Below are 11,737 nucleotides of genomic sequence, written 5' to 3' on the forward strand. Positions count from 1 at the left end.
AAATAGTTTACTTTGAGAAAGTATTAATAAACCCCATGTGAATTTTTTTTCTTTAATAGTTGGTATGGACTAGCCATCTTGCAGAGCAAGTGGTCCATTCACTTTGGAAAAATTCAGACAGGACAGAAAGCCTACAATTTCACTAATGATGTTAAAAATGCAAGTATAATACTAATAAATAAAAAGTCATTTATAAACAAAGTCTTAATAATGTGCTTCTCATTTTTTTAACAGAAGTCTTATGGGAGAGAGACTGTTTGAAAGTAAAGAAGGTAGTTTGTGTGGAGAAACTTTGAGTCAGAGTTCAGATCACATGCTCAACAGGAAGAGTCCTCCTGGGGTAAAACCACATGAAGGCAGTGTGTGTGTAGAAATCTCTGTTGGTCGTTCATTCCTTCACAGGCACATTGGAGCTGGAATGGGACACAAACCGTTTCACTATGAGGAATTTGGAAATAAGCTATGTACATATAAGCCATGTGAGAAAACCCTCAGTTATCATGACTCCTTTCGAACAAATGACTCCTTTCCACCCACTGGAAAGAAACCCTATGGTTGTACAGAATGTGGAAAAACCTTCATTTCTCTCACATGCTTTAGAAGACACATGGTAATGCACAGTGGAGATGGACCTTATAAATGTAGGTTTTGTGGAAAAGCCTTTGCCTTTCTCAGCTTATATCATAAACATGAAAGAATCCACACCGGAAAGAAGCCATATAAATGTAAACAATGTGGTAAAGCTTTCTGTTGCTCCAGTTCCCTTCAACCACATGAAAGAACTCACACTGGAGAGAAGCCATACGAATGTAAGAAATGTGGGAAAGCCTTCAATTTTTTCACTTCTTTTCATAGACATGAAAGGACTCACACAGGAGAGAAGCCATATGAATGTAAGGAATGTGGGAAAGCATTCAGTTGTCCCAGTTCTGTTCATAGACATGAAAGGATGCACACTGGAGAAAAACCCTACGAATGTGAGCAATGTGGGAAAACATTTTCTCAGTGGAGGAGCATTCAGTGTCACATGAGAATGCACAGTGGAGACAGACCTCACAAATGTAAAGTATGTGGGAAAGCCATTTATTCTCCCAGTTCATTTCAAAGACATGAAAGAAGTCACACTGAAGAGAAGCCCTATGAATGTAAGCAATGTGGTAAAGCCTTCAGGTCTGCCGAATATATTCAAATACACGGAAGGACTCATACTGGAGAGAGGCCCTGTGAATGTAAACAATGTGGGAAAGCCTTCCATTGTCTCAGTTCATTGCGATATCATGAAAGGACTCACACTAGAGAGAAAAACCACGAATGTAACCATTGTGGTAAAGCCTTCACATGTTCCACATACCTTCATATACATGAAAGAGTTCACACTGGCGAGAAACCCTATGAATGTAAAGAATGTGGGAAAGCCTTCATTTATTCCAGTGCCTATCGAAGACATCAAAGAACCCATACTATAAATATATGAGAGAAATCTGAGTTATGTAAGGAATTGGAAAAGCATTCGATTGTCATAGTTCCTTTCAAGCACAGGAAAGGGGAATGGAGGAAGACCCAATGAGGTAATTGCCTTTGGAGTTGAGGAGAGACACCTGTGATAGCACGGTAAAATGTAGAGTTTGAGTTGCATCATTCCATGATACATTTGTCCAGTAGTTTATGTTCCAGAGATTTTGAAGGCAAATGTGAAGAAGGCATTAGTCATGTTTTGGAGGCACCATACAGGGAGACATATAGATTCAAATTGGCTGTGGGGACACCTGCTTCCAGCCCATTTTCCTGATTCCTTGGCTTGCCCATCAACAATATCCTCACAATCACCTGACTGTTATTTTTCTAAGAGGTGAAGATTTCCAAAGATGTCTCCAGAAGCTTCACATTAAAGATTCATCAGCTGTTTGCCTTTCTTTCAGACATTATAATGTCTTCAGCAGAGTTCCAACTATCATAGGCGGGGATATTCTCTGGTGCTCAGTTCTCCTAATCTATTGATGTGGTGGTATAAAGTCTAATTTGTATTGCAAGCACCTTTGTTCTACTGGTTATGACTCTGTTCCTGATTCAGCGTGACAGCTACCATGCTGCCCTCAAAATCAACTGGATGGGAACTTGTTCCTCTGCTGCATTGTTCAATGACTGGTCTCACCCAGAACTTTCCTGTGAGAATGAGCACCTTCCTCTTATCAGGAAATGTTTAGCATTTCCTGTTATTCACAGCTGAATCTACTGACTCCATTCATATTCAATTATATGTGATTAAAAACAGTACATATGGCTGGGCGCGGTGGCTCACGCCTGTAATCCTAGCACCCTGGGAGGCTGAGGTAGGCGGATTGTTTGAGCTCAGGAGTTCGAGACCAGCCTGAGCAAGAGCAAGACCCCATCTCTACTAAAATTAGAAAGAAATTAATCGGACAACTGAAAATATATAGAAAAAAAAATTAGCGGGGCATGGTGGTGCATGCCTGTAGTCCCAGCTACTTGGGAGGCTGAGGCAGGAGGATCACTTGAGCCCAGGAGTTTGAGGATTCTGTGAGCTAGGCTGATGCCATGGCACTCTAGCCCGGGCAAAAGAGTGAGACTCTGTCTCAAAAAAAAAAAAAAAAGTACATATTTTTTTTGGCCACCGAGATTTCTATACATGTTTCTTAGGAAGTTTCTTAACAGTTTTAAACAAATTTTTAACAACTTTTATACTAACAAATGTTATTCTCTTTTTCAAGATATATTAAAATACTCTCTTGCCATCATGGATGTGATCAAGTTTACAATGATACTAAGTTATTCTTTTGATATGGTGAGTCAATATTATGATGTGCATGGCCAGGCATGGTGGCTCATGCCTGTAATCCTAGCACTCTGGGAAGCCGAGGCAGGAGTATTGCTTGAGGCCAGGAGTTTGAGACCAACCTGGGCAATAGTGAGACCCCCATCTCTACAAAAAATAGAAAAATTAGGTGGGTATGGTGGCGTGTTCCTGTAGTCCCAGCTACTAGGGAGGCTGAAGGAGGATTGCTTGAGCCCAGGAATTTGAGGTTGCAGTGAGCTATGATGACACCACTGTACTCTAGCCTTGGCAACAGAGAAAGACCTTGTGTCTCTCTCTCTCTCACACACTCAAAGATTGATTACTAAATATATTCTTTTAAATTCCAAAGGAAATGAAAGCAGCTGAAATGAAATAAAATAAGCACCACAGAAAAGGAAAAAAAAACTTTAAGTAGTTACAACTCATAAACCAGTCTCATATAGAAAAGGTTTTGATTTTCTTAAATTTTTTTTTGCTTATATAATGAATAATTTAACTTTTAACTTTGGGGCACTGAGGCCATTTCTCTGGAGGCTGTTTTCCTGAATCACCATTGCCAGCCTTTCTCTTGAATACACTCTTTAAAACTGGATTCTGATCCTCTCCATTATTTCTGGATGACAGGGCACACGCCCACAACATATCTACTGCAGCTCCTTAACTCTTGGCTCCCCCTTCTGGACTGAGCACCCACCCTGCTTCCAATTCTTCCCTCTGAATCCCCTCCAACTCCCTGACTAGCCCCGGTAGCCCTGGGCCCCCCAATACACCCAGATTTGCCTCACAAACTCTCTGGCCTGTTCCCATAACCTAGCCAGGCCCTAACGTAAGCACACCCTCAAGGCCCTTCAGACTAACTCTCAGCTAGCTAAAGGGAAGCCATTTTGCTTCCAGTAGGCATGCTTTCAGCTTGTTCTGTCTTAAAAGTTTAGAAAAAACCCTGCTGCTTACACAGCCGCTGGGCACAAGATTAGAAAACTATGTTGTAGGAAAACTGATCCAGAGTCTGGAACTGATGTCCACAGACTGCTGATGACAAGATCCACCAGACCACCTACTGTTTGCTGGTAACCATTGAGCCAGTCATGATAACTTGCACAGAGCTCGCTTTCTGTCACCAACTCCCTTTACCCCTTCTCTTTACAAGAGGCTCAGTAAGCAAAGAAAGATGAGATGGCTTTGAGCCTGTCAAAGGAAAAGAACCCAAACTCTGTAAAATAATTTAAAGAGATTTATTGTGAGGCGAACAGGTGTGACCATAGCCCAGAGAGCCATGCCCAAGAAGGCATGCACAAGTGGTGGCACCATAGCTGGATTACAGTTTGGTTTTATACATTTTAGGGAGACACAAATTAGTAATACAAATCAAGTCATAAATCAATACAGGGAAGGGGTACATTGATTTGGCCCTAAAGGCAGGACATCTCAAAGCAGGGGATGAGAGGTTATAGGTGAGTTTAAAGATTCTTCAATTTGTAATTGGTTAAAGAAATGAAGTTTTGGCTAGGCTAAAGGCTTGGATTTTTTTTTTTTTTTTTTTGAGACCGAGTCTCACTCTGTTGCCCCAGGTAGAGTGCAGTGGCTTGATCATAGCTCACTGAAACTTCAAACTCCTGGGCTCAACTGATCCTCCTGCCTCAGCCTCCCAAGTAGCTGGGACTACAGGCACATGCCTCCACACCCAGCTAATATTTTTTGTATTTTTGGTAGAGACGGGGTCTTGTTCTTGTTCAGGTTTGTCTCGAACTCCTGACCTGAAGCAATCCTCCTGCCTTGGCCTTCCAGAGCGCTAGGATTACAGGTGTGAGCCACCATGCCCAGCCAAGGATTTGAATGTTTTAAGATAAGGAAGTCTGTTGATCAGAGACAAGCCACTGCACATATTCAGGACATATACCCAAGGGATATCTCCAAGAAGGGAAGGGGGTATGACCAGGGATGTCTGACCTTCCTCCTCGTGGCCAGCAACTCAGCTTTAGGGTATTTCTGGGGTTCCTTTAGCCAAGAGGGGGTCAATTCAGTCAGCTCGGAATGGGGATGCTTAAGATACTATTTTAGTTCACAGTGTAATTTCTATATATAAAGAATATCTGTGAAAGGCTCAGATAAAGAATTGTTTGGCTTGTATCCTGGAGAAAGGGTTTATGTGACAGTTTATTTAGGTCAGAAGCTTAAACTAACCCCAGGTGAGTTTTCCTGCAGGTGAAAATGAAGGACTTGAAGGAGGGAGCATTTCCACTAGGTTAGCAGGGGATACAGGAGTATATGAGGAAGCCTAGGCTATGCCTAATCCCAAATTCCTGACCCCTGGAGGACATCAGGCCCTCTCTGCAGTTCGTTTTGCTTGGCCTGGTCTGGGCTCCCCTCCTGCTCTGAGGTGACAGGATCGCTCCGTTGGACACCGAGTCTGGAATTCCCTGCACACACTTGTGACCCCGTCCAAGAGGAAGAAGCAGGAACAGCCCATTCAGTGGGAAAGACGACAGAGCCCCTTTCAGCAATGTGGAGCAGGTTGGGCTGAAATGGAAACATCCTATGAGCAGGGCGCAGGGAGGGAGCTGAGTTTGAAAGAGGCTGTGGGTAGAACTTGTCAGGTCTGGCTCAGCTGGTCCATGGTTCCCATCGCTTCGCCTGTCACTCAGGCCTTGGGGGGCGGGGCCTGAAGCCACATCCAATCAGGGGAACTGGGGCGGGGCCTGGAGCAAGGTCTTTTCAAACGCGCCGCGGGAAGGAGGAGGCGACCTTTGACCTCTCTCCACTCCCCTGTGGGTCGCGCCGGTTGTGCTCAGGGTCGCGTCTTCGCTCTTCGGAAAGGCCCCAGGTGCCTGCGTCACAGATTCTGTCGCGCCGTCACCTACATTGGGACCTGTACTCGTCTCTGGAGCCGTGGGGAGGACGCTAGGACACCCGGGAGCCGGGAAATGGTGAGTGTGCGGGGTCGGGCGTCCCCAGACGCAGAGCAGGGGCTGTTTGGAACCAGCTGTGGCGGGACCCGGGTCTCCCCGCGGTCCGTTCCCGAGTCTGCGGACCCGAGTCGCCGCTGTGGCGCAGCTCGGCCCTCCGTCCCTCCGGCCAGCGGGGTGGGGCTGGGCCAGCAGCCGGGCCCCCGGGCGTCCTGTCCCTTCCCTGCGCGGCGACCTCGGCCCCGGAGCCGTTTCCGGGCAGTTCCGCGGCCGCAGCCCCGCGTGTCCCCAGATTGTGCGGTGACGGCGGGAGGGTCATCGAGGAGGGTCCCGAGTCGGTGCGTGGGGTCCCCAGTCTCTCCTTTCTGTTTAAAATTAAAATGAGGCCTTGTGGTTTGTTAAAGGAAAAAAACCTAAACTCTCTAAAATAAATAGGTTTATTCTGAGCAGAAAATGAGTGACAGAAACCCAAGAACCCTTGAATAAATGCTCTGGAGACGGTGGATTACAGTCTGGTCATACACATTTCAGGGAGACAGAAAGTGCAGATAAAATAAAAAATCAATGCATAGAAGGTATACATTGGTTGGGCTGAACAGGCAGGACATCCCAAAGCGGGGACTTACAAGTAATAGGTGGGTTTAGGGATTCTTTAATTGCCAATTGATTGAGAATGCTAATCTTTGTCTAAAACTTTGGACTCTAGGAAGGAATGCTTAAGTTAAAATCAGGGCGTATGTTGTCTGTGACGTGATATCAAAAAAAAAAAAAAGTCTATTTAGGCTTGTAATGCCTGACTTAAACCTTGCCTTGCTAGCCTTAGGTCTTGTTTATAATTTGGTATTTTATTGCCAGAACTTTGCTTTGTCAGTCGTGTTATCTCTATTTTTGTATTATCTCTATTTTAAGATTAATAATGGAAATTGTTTCTAAATTCCATAAGGAGGAGGGGCTGGTCTAACAAGGTGTGTGCGACTTCCCTTCCCATCAGGAAATGAAACTCACTTTTAAGGTTTTTCATGGTGTCTCAAGAGGAGTGCATTGGGACAGTTGGGGGAGCTTAGGATTTTATTCTTAGTTTACAGCTTGAAGGAAAGACTTTATAAGGTGCACGAGAGCCAAACCAGGTTAAATGCTTGATTGGTTATGGTTCTGTAGTTGCCTTATTTGGACTTAATGAACTTCGAATAGTCCAAAGGATCAGATTCCAGTTTTAAAGACTTTATTTAAGTGAAAAGCTGGGAATGGCCATTTGGGAAAATACAGTCTCCAGAGAAACGGGCTCAGTGCTCTGAAGTTAAGAGTTCTTGCTTATATAGCCAAAAAACAAAGAAATGTGACAGGTTTACAACATTTTGTATGCATGGCTGGTTTATGAAATACAAGAGTTTCATTAGTTACAATTTGTGTTTTTTTCCATGGAATTCAGTTTTCTGGCTGCTCAGATTTCCCTAAGGCACTGCTTTGGAGTGAGCCACCCTGGGCTCCATCTGCACGGTCAGGGTGGGTCCCACGTTGGGAATGTGCTGACCTATGGGAGTGTGGGGTCCCTTGTGAACTGGGGGTGATGCCTGCTGCCTGCCTGAGCTGCATCCCTTTGCTTTGCTTTGTAGAATCTTGCTGCCATATAATTGCTCTTTCCTCAAGCATTTAAGAATTGTGTTCCATGATTTCAGTGTAAGAATTTTATTTTTTATTGTTACTTTTTTATTTTTTTTAGACAGAGTCTCACTCTTTTGCCCTGGCTAGAGTGAGTGCTGTGGCGTCAGCCTAGCTCACAGCAACCTCAAACTCCTGGGCTCAAGTGATCCTCCTGCCTCAGCCTCCCCAGTAGCTGGGATTATAGACATGCACCACCATGCCTGGCTAATTTTTTCTATATATTTTTAGTTGGCCGATTAATTTCTTTCTAATTTTAGTCGAGGCGGGGTCTCGCTCTTGCTCAGGCTGGTCTTGAACTCCTGAGCTCAAACGATCCTCCTGCCTCGGCCTCCCAAAGTGCTAGGATTACAGGTGTGAGCCACTGTGCCCAGCCTAAGAATTTTATTTATTACCTTGGAACCTGAGTAGATTGTGTGTTAAGGTCTGAAGAACAAAATAGAGTTCTTGCAATCATTAATGGTTTTATGCTAAGTTGAAATAACAAGAATGTAAACACCCAGGTTCACACCACCCAGGGAAATCAATAGACCTTGGTAGTTCTGGTGTGCCTCCCTGATATCCCTCCCTCCCTCTGGCACCAAGAGGTGACCAAAGTTGCGATTCCTTTTTTTGTTTTTGTTTTGTTTTGTTTTGTTTTTTTAAGCAAAGCATCTTACTAGTGAAATCTGCTGTTATCCTTTACAGCTTTATTATCTCTTTATCACCATGCAGAGTTTTGCCTCTTGAGTTTTCAGTAAAAATGTTATTATTTGTATGCCATTAGCATTATCTGGATACAGTTTATTTCTGGTGTTCTTCGGTCAGTTTGTTGCAAACACGCTGCCATCTGAAGTCCCCGGTCACCCAGTTTACTCATCCATTGCACTGTTTATGGGACTTGGGTTGTTTCAACTTTAACTTTTTGATCTTGTTGACAATGTCATTCTTGTTTTTGTCCCCAAGTGTGAATGCAACATGAATTTTTTTCCCCACTGGGATAAAACTGCTATGTTGATAAATTCAAATTTAGTGGGAAGTGCCAATAAAGTATGTATACATTAACATTCTCTCTTTTCACCCATGTGTGTTCATTCTTGTTATTTACCAACACTTGAAATTACCAGACTCTTTCTGCCCGTCTCTTCTAAACAGAGTATCTTTGTGAATACTTATTGCTTTATACTGGTTGCTGTTGGTTGAGCATTTGTCCTATGTGATCATTCATCTTCTGTGGAGTAGTTTCTAGCCATTTTCTCACATTTAACTCATTTGTAGTTTTTTTTTTTTTTTTAACATATTCTGAACACTATTTCTTTTTCATTACTAGGGTCAGTAAATATTTTCTTTCAGGAATATTTTCTTGCAGTTTATCTTTTAATATCATTCTACCTTTTGGTGGATTCTTCTTCATTTCAATAGAATTGAGTTTGTCCATCTTTTCATTGGGGCCTTTTTTATTTTCCTAGATAAGAAAACATTCCCTCCTACTGTGAAGTCACAAAATTTGCCTGTAACTTCTGAAAGTGTTCTGATTTTGTCTTACACAAGGTTTTTTTTTTTTTCTGATTTGTTGATAGGGATTGCATTGAACCTGTAGATTGCTTTGGGCAGTACGATCATTCTAATGATATTATTTTTCTTTCAACCCATGAACGTGGGATGTTTTTCCTTTTGTTTGTGTCATCTACAATTTCTTTCATCAGTGCTTCATAGTTTTCCTTGTAGAGATCTTTAACTCCTTGGCTAAATATATTCCTAGAGGTTTTTTTGTTTTTGTTTTTTTTTGTAAATGGGATTGCCTTCTTGACTTGGTTCTTGTCTAGGTTGTTATTTGTATATAGAAATGCTAGTGATTTCTGAACATTGATTTTGCATCCTGAAACTTTACCAAAATCGTTTTTCAAATATAACATCTTGTCGAGTCCCCGACCTGCTCCAGCTGGAGCTGGGGGAGCAGGGCATGGTGGGGAGGGGAGCTGGGCAGGTGACCCAGGAGGCAGTGACGACACAGCCTCTCTCCACCAGGTGGCCTGAGATCCCACTGGACACCCCTGTGGGCAAACTGATCACGCCTCTGGAGGCACCATCCCCTCCCTTCTTCTCTAGATCTCTTTCCATCCTTCTCGCCTTTACCCTCACATCCTTCCCTGGGCTGCAGACCACACCCTCTCTTCACTGCAGGACCAGCCCTTCTCGCCATCCCTCTTCCCTAGGGAGATGTGATTGAGCCACTGTTCCCATTAGATGGGCACGGTGACCATCTAATACCCGTGGTGGGGAGGAAGCACCCGAAGGTCCTTCAATGATGCCCCTTACTTGGGCCCTGCCCCAGCTGGCATCCAGGCCATGCCTCAGGGGACCCAGGTAGGTGGTGGTCTCTAGAGCAAGCGGGGTGCGGAGGAGAAAGGACGAGGCCTTGGGTGGCTCTGAGATGCTCCCAAGCACCAGAGGGTGCCGAATGACTCTCAGGCAACCTGGGCAGCAGGCATGATGGCCTCACCTGGTGATGTCAGCCACTGTCTGACCTGCCAGCCCAGCACCTGGGGCCTTACCCACCTCCTCCTCCACAGACCTTGGCTGCAGGCCCTGCTCAGGCTGGGGCTGGCCCAGCACCTGGGCATCCTGGTGGTCACCTTCAGCAGGGTGGCCTCCTCTGTCACCACCCCCGAGAGCGTGAAGAGGTCTTGCCCATCTTTGGGGGATTGGCACTGTGTCCTGGAAGCAGCCATTCACCCTAGTGACTTCCTTTTCCTTACTTTTGGTGCCATGTGTCATGCTTAGTATGGCTGGCTCTGTTTTCTCCTGTGAGAATGCTCAGCTGGCCTGAAACTTTCGAGAATGCTCCATGGAAGGAAAGGTCTGTTTGTGCTGCCCCTCTGTGCCCCTACTCCAGTCCTATCCAGAGTCAGGGCAGGAACTGAAAGTTGCCCCTAACTCCGCCTATGATGAAGCTGAGGGGCCCTCAAGAACCTGCTGTTCAGTGTCTGCAAGCTCGCAACGTGTGCCGCCATCATCTGTCCCCTCTCTGCTGTCGTCTGCTGCATCCAGATCTTCTCTCTGGACGTTGTGCATACGCTGGCTCTTGAGCCTCAGTCTGGGGCGTCTGGGCTGCACGTCCTCACCCCGGCCCCTCTCCTGCACTGGTACCCAGCTCCTGTCTGCTGGACCTGGAAGAATTTGTACCGCCTGTGCCCCCACTACCCTACTGTCCCCCGGAGTACACCTGTAGCTCAGAATCAGATACACAGAGCATCACGTGCAATGGCTCCGTGGACAGCCCAGTGGCCCTCGCACCCTACTGACTGCCCCCCTTCTTATCAGGCTGTCATGTGGTGACGAGGACATAGCCAGGCCACTCTCTTTGATCCTCAGCTTCATGATGGCTCTTGCGTCTGTGAGCTAGTGGCCTCCATTGTAGATGTGTCTGTGGACAGTGGGTCTCTGGTGCTGTCAGCTAGGGGCAACATCCCTGGGGCTCCAGACTATTGGAGGACTCACACCTGCTGGAGCTGCAGGACTCTGCTTCCATTGACTACGTGCTCCTCCGCTCTGTCCAGCGCAGCCACCCGGGCTACTGCCTCAGCCTGGACTGTGGCCCGCAGGCCCCTTTGAGGACAGCCCCCTGCCACGACAGCCCCCAAAGGCTGCCTGCTCCTATTCCTGCTCTGCCCCAGGGGCCCCACCCTCCCTGGGTGCCCCCACAGCTTCCCGCAGCTGCCACCAGCTGGAGGGCTGGCCGCCCCGGGTGGGACCCTGCTCCCCTGAGCCACGGAGGAGGGTCCCCCCATGGAGGCAGCCGCCCAGGTGTGGCCCATGCCCACCTGTGGTCCCTCCCATCCGAGCCCCTCAGTATCATGTTGAATGAGAGTGCCGAAAGTAGGCATCGCTGTCTTATTCCCATTGTTGGGGGGATGCTTTTAACTTTTCCCTTTGTGTGTGATGTTGGCTTTGGGTTTGTCATATGTGGTCTTTATTATTTTGAGATATGTTGCTAATATGCCCAGTTCAGGATCATTATCATGAAAGGGTGCTGAATTGTTTATTGAATGCATTTTCTGCATCTATTGAAATGATGATATGGTTTTCATCCTTAATTCTGTTTATGTGATTTATCTCATTTATTGATTTGCTTATGTCGAACCATCCTTGCATCCCTGGTGTAAAACCCACTTCGTCGTGGTGTATCATCTTTGTGATATGCTGTGCATTCCATTTTCTAGCATTTTGTTGTGGGTGTTTGTGTCAATATTTATCAAGGATATTGGTCTTTTTTTGTTGTGTCGTTCTCTGGTTTTGGTATTAGGGTGATACTGGCCTTGTAACTCCAGTAAGGCCTTAGGTAGTTCTGTCATCAAAAAGTATATAGGTTAGGCAGGGA

The 11,737-nt window shown here is 45.7% G+C and overlaps 1 protein-coding gene and 1 pseudogene across 1 annotated transcript; both read left to right on the forward strand.

Moving 5' to 3' along the window:
• The first annotated feature begins 241 nt into the window (after nucleotides 1–241).
• Nucleotides 242–1,474, forward strand: LOC105826060 (zinc finger protein 491-like). The gene has a single exon (XM_012663972.1). It carries the CDS (start codon nucleotides 242–244, stop codon nucleotides 1,472–1,474), a length of 1,233 nt encoding a protein of 410 aa, XP_012519426.1.
• Nucleotides 1,475–9,846: 8,372 nt separating this feature from the next.
• LOC105826056 lies at nucleotides 9,847–11,224 on the forward strand (annotated as a pseudogene).
• The last annotated feature ends 513 nt before the right edge of the window (nucleotides 11,225–11,737 follow it).

Source organism: Propithecus coquereli, unplaced genomic scaffold (genome assembly GCF_000956105.1).
Source record: "Propithecus coquereli isolate 6110/MARCELLA unplaced genomic scaffold, Pcoq_1.0 Scaffold848, whole genome shotgun sequence".
NCBI classification, from domain to species: domain Eukaryota; kingdom Metazoa; phylum Chordata; class Mammalia; order Primates; family Indriidae; genus Propithecus; species Propithecus coquereli.